The sequence below is a fragment of the Macrosteles quadrilineatus genome, unplaced genomic scaffold (genome assembly GCF_028750875.1).
Source record: "Macrosteles quadrilineatus isolate MER2022 unplaced genomic scaffold, UCM_ALF_1.0 Scaffold_1__1_contigs__length_201487025, whole genome shotgun sequence".
NCBI lineage: Eukaryota > Metazoa > Arthropoda > Insecta > Hemiptera > Cicadellidae > Macrosteles > Macrosteles quadrilineatus.
Genome location: NW_026542594.1, coordinates 184,592,815 through 184,609,586, shown reverse-complemented (window position 1 = coordinate 184,609,586; position 16,772 = coordinate 184,592,815). Strand labels below are relative to the sequence as shown.

Below are 16,772 nucleotides of genomic sequence, written 5' to 3'. Positions count from 1 at the left end.
TAACGTGCGAGGATGTCCTGCTTAACGATGAGAGTCGACGTAGTTCGCTGAACACCCACAGATAGCAGCACTGCTTGGAACGTAGCCGGTCCCATTGGAATTGTAGTGCCAAATGGAGGGGAAAAAGACGGGACAAAAAGTTGATTTTCAAGCTTGCCAGACGGGGATTTTACGGGGAAATTTACTACCAACCTACACCACAACAAAATGCAAGTCACACACTACACGCTAACGTGGTATAGGTCCGCTTTCGACCGACGCTAAAGAAAAAAGAAGATATACAAAAGGCATTGCCGAGCGTTCCCGATCGGGTACAGACGCACTCAACGTGTTAAAATCACCCTACTGAATTTAAAACACACATAAAATTGACTTCAGATCATACATAAGGATAGCCTTCTTTCACTATCTAAAGTCGATACTTATTCTTATTCTCACAAACCCACCTGACAGCCTTGATATGGTCCCAGCTGGCCAGTCCTGTGAGAGGACCTCGCTGTTCACGCGTACGTCCGTGCACTGTCAACATAGCACATCCAGCTGTCTCCAACATCCGTGCGTACGCTATTGTACGTTCCACACTCTCGAACACTCTCACCTTACATGTGATTGGCACACTTACCCCCTGGGAGAGCGTTCTTACTGGAAAAAAACCAAAAAAATTAGTCTAAGTTATATCTTCATTGTTAAGTACTGTTCAAAGTTGAAAGTTTTTCTTTCAACAAACTATTTTAGAAAAAATCCACTGCCACAAGCACATCAAAATAAAAAATCTTTAGAATGTGTTTTGGTTCAACGTGCTAAATTTATCAGAAAAAGTTTATTCAGTTTTGCACTAGTTAACAAATTTCCCTATAGAGAGGTAGCTATTACCGTAGGTGGCACGGTAAGAACTAGACCCGGTAACAATTTACATTTTCATTTTGATGTACCTAGAGGCAAAAAACAAGTATTCGTCCAAATGTTTATGTATGAAGCAGGTCTGCTTCCTGTACTGCCCATGGCAATATTCTGATAGGCCATCATTGTTTTTTTTGTTTAGTGTTCAAATGTGTTTTATTTATTCTGACAACACATCAAGTGGATCCTTTTGTCAGCCTGACGATGGCAGAGTTAGATAAATAACCACCAAAACATATGTAGCATTGAGACTACAACATGTCAAGGATTGAATGACGAGGTACGTTTAGCCATTATTTGTCAGTATTTTCAGTCAGAGACAGAGGTTATCAACATAGTCCTTAAAGTAGAACTAAGCTGGGATTCAAATTACAGTTATTCAATAAATTAAATAATCTAAGGATGGTCGAAGGATAAAAACTAAATTTGCCAAGGAAACACCTCAGTTTCCTGTGAAAAAAACTTCTCAAACTTGATTCTATAAATCGGATTTCCAACAAGGAAGAAAACTACTTAAGCAATCCAGAAGTTTATTTGAAAATTGACAAAGTTTGTTGTAAGAGGGGAGTTTTTTGTGAGTCCCTTATTGTTAAAATCTAATTTGGGCTCCAATCTTCACTGCAAAAACATCTGCATTCATTTGATACAAATCTCCTATAATATTGAAATAAAAAATAAATATCGATTGCATTGGATGTATTTAAACATTATTTTAACATTTTATTATACTTAATACTTGCTACTTACTATTTTACTTTATTATCTTACTATACTATGCAGACCTGGACACTACAAATATGATTAACTGACATTTGTAAATGCCACTCTGTCAAGTCTAAATATATCACTGTGACATTCTAATTTTCTTTTGTAAATTCAAGGAAAAGTAATTTCCATGAATAAATTGCATACCTTGTGTTCCCAAGGACTTGTGAATATACATAAAATAATATACATAAGAAAACTTGAATTCATGACATAATCAAGAGAGTATTTTGATTAGTAGTTGATAGTTTTATAGAAACATAACGTTGTATAGAGGATAATATGTTTGACAAAATGTAGACCAAGAAAGTTATTGGTTTTTAAAACTTTGGAAAAGAATAATTTTGTTTGCCTAGCTGTAGAACAAAGTAGGTTTTTTTCTACAAGAAAATGTAAGGAAGTATTTTGTTTGATATAGGATAAAGATGCATATTTTTCAAAAACTTTGGAATAAAGGAGGAATTTGTTTCCTAAACTGTAGGGAAAAAAGAGGTTTGCCTAACTAGTAACTGTAGTATAAAGAAGACTTTTGGTCAACAAAATGAAGGATAACAACCATACTATTTCACTTTGGTATAAAGAAGCACTTTATTTGCTAAACTGTACAAAAGGAAGAAACTTGTAAGACAAACTATAGGATGGCGAAGGAGCCAAAACAATGGAAACAAAGTAAAATTCAGAATCCAAACTATAATTTCAAATTCAACTTTTCAGACAAACTACGGAATAAGTTAGATTTTGTAAATGGAAGCCAGCAGCTTTTTTCCCAGAGCTAGGCTCTAGTCCAGTATTGTTTTTCACATTACTTCAGGCTAGTTGTAGAGGTTGCAGCACTCACATAACATCCATTGGTGATTTGGCAGAATTTGAACCCGAGACCTCATTGATTTGCACTCACTAGCCCAGCTCGCTCCCCAATACACTAAGAGTAGATGAGTTTACAGTATTTCTATTACAAGTTACCTATATTGGAAAGTAGTTGCCAGTCGTCCTGTAGGAAGGCCCCGTAGTGACCCTTTCTGGCAATGGCCTGAGGACAGCCGAGGTTTATGTCAATGGCATCACAGTGAGCCTCGGCCAACTTGGCTGCCTCCAGCATTATCTCCGGGTTGTTGCCACAGAACTGTGAACAAGAATTTAATATTCATTTTAGTTGGAATAGCCCTGCCGCTGCATATCTGCAAACTTAGCGAATTTCCTGATTGAATTTTTACTTTATACATTTCCTTATATATTATATATATCATATTCATTCCCTATTCGAAGAACATAAATTGAACATTTTATCAAAATCCATAAAAGGCATTCTACAACAGTTTACTTATTTTCGACAAGAATAACATGGTAATTTTAAATTTACGACTTTTTGGGAAATTTGTTATGGGCCAAATGGTTAAAACTAATTTTACCCTGAAAACCCCCGAGGAAACCCCGTTCCTATAGTCTGGTCATGCTGGTTTGTGAACTTGTTTGACTTAACTTGTTAACTTAGTTTACAAGTTAGTCCTAGTGCCAAATTTGATCAAAATCGGATGATTTTTATTCAAGTTATCATGCTATTTGAATATTTGATCCATATATACTGGCTGGGTATCTGAGAAGTTATAGTGCTTGCCTAACAATCAAAAGGACACCAGTTTGATCCTGAGAAAAGTCAGTAGCTTATTGATGATTTGAAACTGGACCCAGCTGTTCCTGAATAAATTATGCTGGTTAATGAAACAGCTGATCTAAGTCAGTAACAAAGTTACACAGATCATCTCACACCATTCTTCACTGATCCTTCACTCATATTTAGGTTAAAATACGCACCTAGGTTGCGTCCCCATCTCAATGATTTGATAATTGATAATTAATATGTGTAGTTGGTATACATTAATATGTGAACTCTGGCATATTTTTTTTAATACTTGTAATGTCAAACTTTGGCCGCAATCGGCAAAAACTATGACAATATTCAGTTACCGCCGAGGTTATTCAGGGTTTTGCCGCGATTGCAGAAAATGATGATGATGTCCCGTTACTGCGAGGGTTATTCAGGGTTATGCCATGACCACGGGAGACAATGACGATGTGAGGGAGGGGGGGGGGGGGGGGGTTTCACCTTTAATCTCGCCCCCTCTAAATCTAAAGCTGGATCCACCACTGGATGATTAACCAACTTTTGACCAACAGTAGTTTAAGCAACATTACCTGGACAATAAGTGGTTTATCCTCTGGTGTAGACTGTAGGTTGACCTCCCGATACCTCGGGTGGTTCACAAACACATTGCTGTGCAGCATGGGAGTGTAGCAGAGATGTGCGCCATGTCTGCGACTCAGCAAGCGCCACGCTAGCTCGCTGGCGTCGACCATCGGCGCCACCACATAGCGGGGTCGACCCAACGTCTCCCATACATTGGACATTCTGTGAAACATCGAAAAAATAAAATCTGGTTAAATTATAATATCATTATAATTTTACCATTTAAATAGTAGAAGATTTCTCAGCCCATTAAGAATTCTGATGAAAAATTCAATGCTTGATTTGATGTTTGTGAAATTGATTAAAGGGGGTTCTCAGATTTTTGGGTGTGTTTTACGATTTGTGCTTTACTTTTTGGATGGTAACATCTGTAGAGGCTGTTTTGTTTGGATTCTTACTTTAAACTTAAATTGTTTAACCAATTGGCATGCCTCCTGCATACATAATACAAAATTCTAATAAGAAACTAAATAAAAAAAAAAAAAAACAACTAAAAACTAATAAGAAAGAAGGTTCAATTTTTAAACCCATGGATGCTTAAAACTCATCATAGCATGTCCCAAAAACCAAAAATATTGTAAAGATTACTTACAACTCCAATGCCATACTAATGTACAACTAAGCCACAATAATATGTAACTTATGTTCTAAAAAACTTCAATAAAGTAAAATCAAATTGATCACCTGGTAGTGTTGTTGACATTTGTACACACACAAGTCTCTCGGTTAGACAACAAAAATAACAAGGCAACAACAACAACAGCTCTACAGCTGTTATGACCACATGTACACTGCATAATTAACAACTGTTACATAACTTGGTTTGATAAGTCTAGTAAGTGGTGTATAGAAACACAACGAACACATGTAGGCCTAGGGTTATTTTATGCAAATTTATTTATTATGCCATTGGTTTAAAATAGAAAAATATTATATTTTATGATTATTTTTCCTATTTGAAATAATTTTGTATTTTTTATAGGAAGGGTTCCACTGTTTGTTTTGCTAAAAGTATACGTTTGATTGTGTTATGATTTATACTTCTTTAAATTAAATTTTTTAGTAGTGGATCGCAGAAATAGTAGTGAAGTATTAGCATATGACTTTTGAATATATAAGTAGATATTGCCATGGATAAAACATATTCCCTTAGTAGATTTCTCATCCTTATAGAACAGTTGAAGCCAGTTTTATTTTTAGTTCTGTCCAGTACACTGTAGAGGTCTTGTTTTGTTTACAATTGTTTCTGGTTATTTCTGTCATTTATAGCCTCGTTTAACCAAATAAAACAACGATATAATCATAAACAATAACTCGTCCACTAGTTATATCACCAAACAGTAAAGCACAAATCATGAAATTAGCCCTAAAATAATAGAAACAAATTTTTTTACACTGACGATCAGTGTCACCAGACATAAACTAGACACAAAAAACGAGCTTCAAAATTTACAAGGGGATGAAAAGTCTACTACTTGTGTTGGTTAGACTGGGACGGTGGCATTGTCCTGTAATCCAGCGACTAGGAAGTTACGAATTGTGGATAGGCATGCACTGTGGATGTGATACTCCCTGGTGTGGATTAACGTCCGTACTAGTGAGTACTACGACTATCCGCAGTACTATCCTGATAATTAGACCAATTCGTTAATAGTCAAAGCCAAAGATATTAGCAATTAACATTGAGTTAAGATGCAATCTGTTTTTAGAAATCACTTTGCTCTTAAATACAATTATTTAAAAATGTTTAGTAAACAATTGTTATTGCATTAAAATATCTGAGGTTGAAACATTTATCCCTGCTTTATCACTTGCAGATACAATAAACACCATATGTTAACAGTTATCAATACACTGACAACAGTGAATGGTAGTATGGTACTGCATAAACTCACAACAGATTACCTTGGTTTTATGAAACATGTAGATGATCATAAAATAAAAATGATTGCACAAATGGCGACACATGTTACAGTGCTGAGTGTTAGAGTGTCAGTTGTGGTGATATATTTACATGAATCATTGGTTTGGACAGTGAGGAAACAAAATGACACCAACAGTGTTTTTTATTCAATGTGCTGAGCATTGTTAAATGTATTGACTTTTTTGGAAGAGGTTGAGTTGAACATTTGTTTACTCTTGGTTGAGTCGGACGTTAGTGAACTAAGTTACCTCTTGGTTATAGCTATTGGTTTTAATTTAAGGTATAGAAAGCTTAATGGAAAGTTAGAAACAACTTAAAGAATGATAACATGTATATAAATGGAGGCAATAACAATTAAAAGTGAATGATAAACAAATAAATATATTATTCATAATAATTATTCTATACAAATTAAATGTAATGTAATTACAATTAATTTTTTGTTAGCAAATTTCCTATATAAGGAATAAGCTATTACCATAGGTCTCATGGTAAGACCTAAGCCGGGACTGATTTACTTTTTTGTTTTGAGTTCCCCAGAGGCCAAATCGAGCAAAAATGATCCGATTTTTATTTTGGTACAAACGTGTAAACCTACGTTTATCCCAACGAGTTTTCTGTTCGAGTTCGGACTGTGGGAACAGGGGGTTTTATGGGGTAAAAATTGATTTTCCCATTTCCCCCCAAAAAAAATTCTTAATTTCTCTCCAAACCATTTTGTAGAGCTTAAAAAAAGAATTAATTTTGTATTGAAGGGTTGTTGTATGCTCAATGGTTACGGAGATATATAAAACATTGTAAATTTAAAATTCCCATGTTATTCTTATGGAGAATAAATAAACTGTTGTAGTTTGCTTGTTTATGGATATATTTTAACCAAATTTGGAAATTTGGATTATTTCATATTAAGCTATCAACATTGCAATATAAAACACACCCCAATACCTTCCCTGTGGCAGCAAACCTAAGTACTCACTAAAATTAATGTTTTTTAAATAGGAAATAAATCCGATAATTTTTAGATACCGGTAATATGTTAGTAGAAATCCAAATGTAAATTCGCTTAGTCTGCAGGTTTGCTGTGGCAGGTGTATTTTATATTGTAAAGTTTATAATTAAACTGTAATTTCTTATAAACTTGGGATTGAAGGGGAAGAGGGATGGAAAGTAAGATATCCTAGGGAGAAAATTACTGTAATAATTAATTATTCCCCTAAGGGTCAATGTAGGGGATCAAGGGGGACATAATGAAAGGGATATTGGACTACTTTACATTATACTGAGTAACAAATTTTATTTTGAAGTTTAGCATAGGAGTAAAATTGTATAATTTTAAGGTTTTTTGTCCACTTTTAGCAAGAAAATTTTTATAATTACAGGGATATTGCTTTGATGAAAAAACTGGCAAATAGTTAAATGTGAGCAAATGTTTTTTGTGTGTTATGATACAATATACACTTTCAAGTCTTAAACAAAAGTGAAAGTGTATGAATACAGTGTTTTATTTATAGAAATTTTATTTATCAGAACTAAAAAAAAATTCTAAGAGCTATGCTTATTTCTTCTTCCTTGACTATTTTTATAAAAAATATTTTGTTGTATAATTTATACCCTCCCCTATGGACAGTGTTGTATACCTCAACTAAGAATAAAAAATTAAATTCATACAAATAGTCATTAGACAAAATTATAATCAGAAAATAAACATTTAACGGTATCTAAAATAAAACTGCGCTGATACTATAGATATTTAAATTTAATTCTTTATCCTTTTTTATGTGTGCACATAAAAACTTGGATAGTGGGCTAAGCATAGGTGGTTAGTACCTTTATGGCAATTCATTAGTTTGAATTTGTCTGTTGGTTTTCTTAATTTATTTCTTTTGTTAATTGAACCCATACCTAAAATCAAAATACCTATATATTAATAGGCAAGCATGTTTCTTTAAAACCTTTTTTCTCAATTAGTGTGCATTGCTGGGCAAATCAACGCATACTTTTGGAAAGATATTTTCCTGTAGATGTACAGAATCAATCCCTTTATAAATTAAATAGACTACTCGAAAATAAGTTAAAAAATAAATTTAAAATAAAAAAAAATATCATGGGTCTTATGGGTTGCCATGCTGGTGACGAAATAATGACGAAATATGAACAGAAAATCAAAGCAAATGGAAGAATCTCCAATCACATGTTTTATTCACAGCATGGGGTGAAAATAGACAGGTCTGTACATTACATATTTCTGGTTGAGTTTTCGACCAATGTACGATCTCTAGTACTATATAAATAGGTACTGTATAATTTAAGGCTATGAAAAAAGTATCTTCAAATTTAACTGTTAAATCATGTTTGACAGTTACATGGGAAAATAATTAATTGTTTTCTCAAGTGGGAAATGGTATATTTCTTTCTAACAATAACAAGTTTTACTTACAAATATTAATCTGTGGGGTCTGACTTAGGGGAGGTACGAATGAGGCATTAGTTCAAAATTCCTCCGTGAACAGCGCTGTAGTAGAGAGTACTTTGGCAAAGAAGGTTTACTAATCGCAAAAATAGTTCTGTTCATAAAATAAAATTATAAATGCCTCAAATTCAATTTTATTATTTTTTAATTATAAAATTAAACTATCATAACCTAACCGAACTAACCAAACTTGCTGATAATGAAATAATATAACAAAAGTTTATTAATAGAAAAAATAATTCTGTTTATTAAATAAAACTAGAAATTGCTCTACTAAAATTTTATAATGACTTAATAATAAAATTAAACTGTCATAACCGAACCAAACCAACCAAACTTGCTGATAATAAAAAAATCTTGGACAAAAAGTTAATGCCACGAGCGGGATTTGAACCCGGGACCTTCAGCATATCAGCCCGGCACGCTAACCATTAGGCCACCGAGGCCGATGATTACAGATCGTTTTGTTACGGTAATGGCGTTCACTCAGCTAATAAGAAGCCCACAGCTGTCATCGTATCCTCTTCTATACCTCCCCTGAGTAAATACCTTAATCTGTGCCTTCAATATTTATGAAAGGTACAACACAAACATAAATTATAAGTAACACTTAGTGAAAATAACAAATCATGACTAGTATATGAGACCATGTACTAAGCGACACAAAACAATAACACTGAAAGAAACCACTCAGAAAATTGTCTTTTGCAAATGTTCCACTCAAACAAGATAAAGTAAGCTAACTCCAAAGACTAAATGAAAGGAGGGGAGTTAAAAGACTGCATGGCGTGTTGAACCCCTTATTTCTATTCATCCCTTTTGCTAATTGTAATTATCTTTCAACATAGAATCGTTTTTTATGTGAGTGGTTAAAATAATAACTATTTTATTTAATACCACTGTTCTATACATTTTAAAACTTAGTTGTCAAGAAATTGTATACTGTTATCTATTTTTCTATATTAGAGGAATACCAGCTTACGTAAAATTAAATTTATTGATTTTAGATTCGCCTATTGGGTATGATGTTGATTGGAGTGTCCAATCAAAATCGATCACAACTGATCATCTTTTACATGTATTTACCACAATGTGAGTCAACAGTACAAGTTTAAATGAATGTTTAAATTATTAGATGTAGTTTTATTTATTTTCCGTAGTAAATAGAACAGAAGTACTTAATTAGAAATCAAAATTTTCCCTGTTTTATGAAAATATTTACAAATATTTGATGAGATAAGAAGATACATAGTTACATATGCTACAGAAAATATTCTAAGTAAAAAAGTGGATTTTAATAAATTTTGTACACATGGTTGTTTAACCGACAAGTTTCCACTCTCTCTTAAAAATTAATAAATTTATGTTATGTATGAAACTTTATGTGGAAAACTTTTTATAGTACCTACTATTATTGACTAAAAACTATAACATACATATTAATGGGAGTAACCATTTTTACGATGTTCAAATGAAGAATATGACCCCTTATATAAATGCAGGTATTCGAAAAGTACCTATACTATTTTTCCCAAATAATTTTCGTAGTTCTCCATCCTTCTTTTCAGCGTAAAAACACGAGCGTTTATTAAACAGAATATTTTATTAATAGCCTACAACTGAACTATCAAAATATTGAATTTTGTAACAAAAACATTTGCTGAGTTACAGCTTGTAAAGTTTTTATCATTGAAGTACTCAACACAGCCTCCCCTTATGTTCTCCCTGAAACGGTTGATTTGATTCCCAATCAAACCCCCCAACCCCCAAATTCAACCCCCCCCCCCAATCAACCCCGGATACCACATAGACCCTGGGGCAGCCTAACTAACCTTACCAAACATGATGCTGAGAGGGATGGGGAGATGATTCAAATTCAGTTGGGAATAAGGTTCTGGGAATAGCTTACTTCTCATTAAGTTAGAAAGTTTTAAAGTGTTAGTAGTAAAATTAAGAGGTAGGCCTATTATTATTTGCAAATGTGTGATTTGTTGAGGTGTTTGTTTGATGATTCATGAAATTACTTTAAATTTATATCAATAATAAGAGAATGACTTATTTTCAATTGTTAAAAAGTCAAGTTTATACATAACTTTTACAATGAATACACTTGTACACTTATGAACTTGTACATAGAATAAGGATATAGAGAATTACCTTTGTATTTGAACAAACAGATAAACTAAAAGCATCAAACCCAATAGACTGTTTGAGATATCACTGCAAATCCTATCGCAGTAAAAAAGAAAATAATCAAAACATAATTTGAATTTCATTGGTTGCTCTCAAACGTTATTACCACAGTTGCCAATATATTTTTTTATTTGTATCTATACAAATATCGGTTAAGTAATTCCATTGACTTTTAGATCCTGTAGACATCCCATCTATATGTACTAGCTTTTGCCAATTCTTTTATTTAAAAAAATAACATAGTTCTGTGAGCCACAAGATTGTGATAGTGTCTAAAATTATATTTATCTGCCTTATTCTTTGTTACTAAGATAGTTGACGTGACTTAAAATTGCTATAGCTGACAGGTATGACTTGGTTCAAAAGTTATATGTTCGACAGAAAATTTACATTTGAGTATTCTGGCCCCTGGCCCACTTTAACTAGGCTAGACCTCATTTTGATTTATAAACTGAAGACAACTTTAACATGGGGGATGGAATGTATAGTTCTGTCAATAGGCAAAGGTAATACTTAGGTAGCTGATTTACGAAATTAAATAAGTTATCATATAATCAGCAAAATTCTACAAAATGCAAAAGGCCTACCATAAAAATAATCGTGACTGGCTGGTAATTACCCATCCTGACATTCTTAAATTGAAATATATTTCAAGTTTGACACCAGTTCAATTTCCTAAATTCAATTTTTGAGAACAATAATTATGAGCTAACATCAAAAGTTTGCACTTTAGAAAATACTACTTTCGTTGAATTGTTCAAAGGTTAATACAATTCCCGAGCTACAATATTTCAAGTCTCAATACCAGATAATTGAACTAAAAATGCAATATAAGTATTTAGACCTATTTACTGTTTTGTATGAAGGTCAGATTATTTTAATGGTATTAGGCAATCCAGAAAAACAATTAGTAATTGTGAGATAATGGATACATTTACTGTACTTTTTTAAAAATGTTGGGGTTCTTTCAACTCAAATAAAATACAAGGGTTTATATAGAGGGTTACACTCCTTGAAAACGCAATCCCACAAACAATTAATTACGTTCTTACGTCCCTTCAGCCTTAAACATGGAAAGGAAAGGGATGAGGAAAACGAAGAGAGCAGTGAAGAGATCAGTTAGGACGCAACTATATCACAAAGGAATTCTACATTAATTTAATATTGAAATGTTTTATAATTACAACTTTTCTGAGAAATTTTCTAAAGCTGACACTGTAAATACCATTACATAAATTCTAATGAAACTAGTATTTACGATCTAAAATGTAAGCTCGCTATTTCAAAACTTACCCTAGTTTACAAGATAAGTCTTTTCTGGTCTGGTACCCACCTGAAAATAAAAAAAACTTGATATAGGTACAAAAAAATACAATGCACAAAAAACTAATATAACCAGTTTGCGTGGTATTTATACTGTGTGGTTCAGGAAACTCCAAATCAAAATAGTTTTTATCTTAGAAAGTTATTGACCCGTTACATATTTATGTACAGAAAATAATTAAAAAGAATTTTGTTTCTTTTAAACAGTAATGGATTTTTGTTTTTTAACGGAAGAACTTGTTATGCTGAAATAGTATTTTCTTACATTAATGAAGAAAATGAACGAATAAGTTTAGCAAACGTGTGTAATTTATAAGGTGAATCAAATGTTTGTTTCTTTTTAACGGAAATGTTTTTTTGTCTTTTAAGAGTTTAAGTTCTTGTTTTAACTGCAACAGAGTTTTTACTTAGATAAATAAATAAAATTAACGATTAAGTTTAGCAGACGTGTGTAACTTATAAGGTATTCAAATTAACAACATATATACTAACTTGTCTTTCTTAAATTAAAGTTTTATAGAAGAGTCTTGACATCACTGAGTGTATTTGTTACATGTGAAGTGAGCATGGAGAGTTCTTCATTCGAGAGCTATTGTTGAAAGAGAAAAGGAGTTGGATCGATGAGAAATTGGGGCACAGCAGGAGGAGAAAATTATCTTGGAAATGAAAAATGAGAAGTTGGACAGTTTGCAAACTTTTTACTTCGAAAATACTTCGACATTTTTATGTCAGTGAAAGTTTTTAAACGATAACAAATTAGCTGACGATTAAGTTTTTATGATTGAGAATTATATCAAATAATTAAGTAATTTTTGGTTCGAGAACTGTTTAAATTAAATGTAAAAATTAGAGCTACCACCAAAAAATTTTAACATCAAACTTCACAAACATAAAATTATGAGCGGTAAACATTTTTGCCAAAAACCTGATATTTTGTGCTTGCGCAAAAGAAAATGGTGTTTCTATATTTTTGAACATAAGTGGATTTGAGGTAGGCTACATTGTGTCATTCAGATGTGTGGATTGGTTTTAACTTGTTCAGAATGTCATTGTTAGAATATTCAAAACGTAAGGATAAATTACTGGAGTATTGGACAACAATTATTTAAACAACTTAAAACTGACTAAAAACTTTTTTGTTTTACTTTTTTTACTTTTTTGTTTTAACTTAAAACTTAAAACAATTTAAACTTAAAACTGATTTAACACTTACTTTAATCACACAAATTTGACGAATATTTATATAATTGAACTAAAAGTCAACATTGGGTGATTAAATCAACGTTTTGGAAAAAAAAACCAATCACCTTAAATTGGCAACAATGGAATTCGTGGATCCAGTGAATTTCCAGCCTATGTAAAAAACAAATTCTCTACCAATTAATTGAAGTTATTACTTTTAAGTATCTAACATAAATATAGTATATTTTGACAAAAGATAAACAATGGAAAAGTATTTGAAAGCTAGCGAGCAAGTTTTTACGAAGTTTAAAAAGCTTGAAATGAGTTGCCGAAATTCTTTTAACTAAGAAAAAACTAAACGAGATACTTTTGCTCATTTCCTGAACTCTCAAGTTTGTTATAAAATGATTTTACTTTAACGTCAAAAACGAACAAATCCAATATCCTCTTAAGATTAAATGACTTTGTAATTATAACTCTTGAACTTAACGAGCTCCATTCTGATAATTGGATAATGAAGACCGAGCTAATTGGATCTCATTAACTGCTGGACTTTGGCTCAGCACAGATCCTTGGGCCCTTAATGTGATATTATATTGCTACTGGATTCATTTATTCGTGCATGGGAACCTTTTATCGATGGAATAAATTCGAAGTGTAAATGAATATTTGCACTGTTGAAGAATAGCAGAAATGTATCTAGATTTGTTTACATTTTAATTGTTTAACCTTCAATAAATGTCTGCCTGATGTTGCTGAAGATTCATATAATTTTCTATGACTGTCTAAGTTAATATTACTAGCCAACAACTGATTTGGAGAAAGAATCTTGTCCGTGTCCGTAAAAATGGCTTTATCTATAACTTTTCCTTGTGCAATGCTAAATGAAAGATGTGACATTGCTTCTGCTAAGGTAAGCTATCAAACATGTCATATTCCCTATTATGTTAACTTTGCACCCCAAAAGAACTTAAAATAATCCAGCTGCAGCAAACCTGCAGACTAAGCAAATTTCTTTTTGCCTGATTAGATTTTCACTCATAATGGGTGTCATATTTATTAAAATTCGTAAAAAATTAAAATAGGATTTTAATGAGTAAATTATAGTTTGCAGCTACAAGACAGGAAAAAAGGTGTTTTAAAATGTGACTAGTAGTATTAAATAAATAAATTTACAAAATTTTTATTAAAACATAAGTTAACTATGTTACTATACAATTAAAATAGTTATTTTATATGTACAGTGTTTTTTTTCGCCGTATCCCTCTTTAGTAAAACAACGCTTCAATGTACAACTTTATTTATTTTTCGAGTTCTACACAACGGCAATAATTAAAATTGAAAACCTTACATTTTAAGGGTAACAGTTGAAAAAAAATTAATATCTTGAAACCTTAAGCCGTTTCTATGACCCGATCTTGCGGTTTGGCAAACTCACTGTTTATCTAACCTTATACAACCATGTTTCTATGGTGAAATGTGTTTGTCTTGACCTAAGCTATAACACTATACATGTGTCCAGAGAGCTTCGGGATACCCTGTATATTCTTGCCAAATGTCATCAAAATCAATCCGAAATCGCGGTCCAGTACTGCAATAGCTCATTACACTAAAAATCTGATTTAGGGAATAATAACACAACTTATTTAATTTGGACGTAAATATCCATAAGGATATTTGTACAGCAAAAAACATATCGAATTGAAACAGTCATGCTGTATGTGCTCCAGATATACAGTAATAACTAGCTGTAACCCGCGGGCTTTGCCCCGTTTAACTTCTTAATTTTCAAGATTATCTCGTTCGCATGGCTCAATCACGTCCTGGTTGAAGTTTGTTCGCTACGCTCACTCACCTTTAGGTTGGAGCTCGTTCGCTACTCTCACTCACCTTTAGGTTGGAGCTCGTTCGCTACGCTCACTCACCTTTAGGTTGGAGCTCGTTCGCTGCGCTCACTTGCCTTCAGGTTAGCTCGTTCGCTACGCTAACTCGCCTCCAGGTTGAAGTTCGTTCACTACGCTCACTCACCTTTTGGTTGCAAATTAGCTGTTGTCATAAATGTAAAAGAAATAATAGTGCTGCACCCTGTTGGTAATCCTTGTAACTTTAATGCTATTGAACATCATAGAACAGAACCAACTTGTTTAATTGAAACAGCTGTTAAGATTCAATAATTCCATTTCTCATAAGGTTAACATGGGAAACTCCAGAGCCACTGGGGCGGAGCCCGAAAGGATTTTTGAAATAATAATATACCTATATGTTAATCGGGAATGTGAGCTATCATCATGCCAAATTTCAGCCCAATCCGACCAGTATTTTTTGAGTTTACTTTTCCCATACACACATACACACATACAGCAACCACCTCTTTTTTATAATAGTACTAGCAGAGTACCCGTCCTTCGTACGGGGTTGGCATATAAGTATCAAATGCTTATAGCAGTTATGAGTGAGGACATGGTTTAAGAAATTTCGGTTCTTTTTGAAGTTCGTTCGCTACGCTCACTCACCTTTAGGTTGGAGCTCGTTCGCTGCGCTCACTTTCCTTCAGGTTAGCTCGTTCGCTACGCTCACTTGCCTTCAGGTTAGCTCGTTCGCTACGCTCACTCGCCTCCAGGTTGAAGTTCGTTCGCTACGCTCACTCACCTTTTGGTTGCAAATTAGCTGTTGTCATAAATGTAAAAGAAATAATGCTAGTGCTGCACCCTGTTGGTAATCCTTGTAACTTTAATGCTATTGAAAATCATAGAACAGAACCAACTTGTTTAATTGAAACAGCTGTTAAGATTCATTAATTCCATTTCTCATAAGGTTAACATGGGAACCTTTGCTCCAGAGCCACTGGGGCGGAGCCCGGAAGGATTTTTGGGATAAAAATATGCCTATATGTTAATCGGGAATATGAGCTATCATCATGCCGAATTTCAGCCCGATCCGACCAGTAGTTTTCGCGTTTACTTTTCCCATACACACAGACACCACCTCTTTCTTATAATAGTATAGATAGATTGTACAGTTGTAACTACTTTTGTTTCTGTTCTTCTTCTAAGAATCTCAGCTTGTACAATACTGTCAGATAATAAGTTTTTCTAATTTCAAGAGGCTTGTTATGCTCTGATGTATAAATTGAGGAATTACAAAAGTCTATTAATCTACCCTATCCCAGGAGGTCCCCTCGTTTTAATATCAGGAGGATCCCCTTAATTCCTGGAGCGTAATTAATTCAGCCAATAATTACTTGCCCCCTCCCCCCCTTCTACAACGCTAAGGTATAGTACAAAGGGTGTTCCGAATATACATCGAAATCATAGGAATAAAGGTTCGTTTACATCTTAATGTTTCAATCAGATGCAATAGAATACTATTGTGGATGCATATGGGAGGAAATGTTTATGATTTCGTGTTTCAACCTTTGTGTAATCTTATATTAATTTAAGGAAATAATAATTATGAATGTGAACATAATTTTGTAAAACAGTAATATAAAAAATAACTTGCTGGTATTTTCAAAACTTGTTCTAATATAATCTGGATACTCTAATGAGGAAAATTAAATAAGATTTGTTATCAAGTTTGACATGTTATCGAGGTTTGCAATAATATGTAAATAGGGATAAAATAGATTTAAGGGAACTTTAAAATTACACTTGTTATCCAGAAAGACTTGTTATCGAGGTTCCACTGTAAATTTCTATGGCAACTGAAGATTAACATCTCAAAGACTAATTATAATTGTTAGTGGTAAACATTATTTAATAAAATTAAGA

The 16,772-nt window shown here is 33.0% G+C and overlaps 1 protein-coding gene across 5 annotated transcripts in view; it reads right to left on the bottom strand.

The window, feature by feature from the left end:
* LOC128991540 (tRNA-dihydrouridine(16/17) synthase [NAD(P)(+)]-like) overlaps nucleotides 1–16,772 on the bottom strand; it is a 123,621-nt gene that overhangs the window by 13,720 nt on the left and 93,129 nt on the right. For 2 of the 5 annotated variants that reach the window (XM_054414530.1, XM_054414539.1), the window contains exons 2-4: nucleotides 3,859–4,072; nucleotides 2,629–2,788; nucleotides 447–642 (exon numbers count right to left, since the gene is read on the bottom strand). In XM_054414530.1, the coding sequence (XP_054270505.1) occupies nucleotides 447–642; nucleotides 2,629–2,788; nucleotides 3,859–4,071 (569 nt within the window). In that variant the 5' untranslated portion in view covers nucleotide 4,072. Of the gene's footprint in view, nucleotides 1–446; nucleotides 643–2,628; nucleotides 2,789–3,858; nucleotides 4,073–11,790; nucleotides 11,831–16,772 lie in introns of those variants that run through there. The other 3 variants (XM_054414547.1, XR_008490662.1, XR_008490663.1) reach the window with 3 other exon arrangements.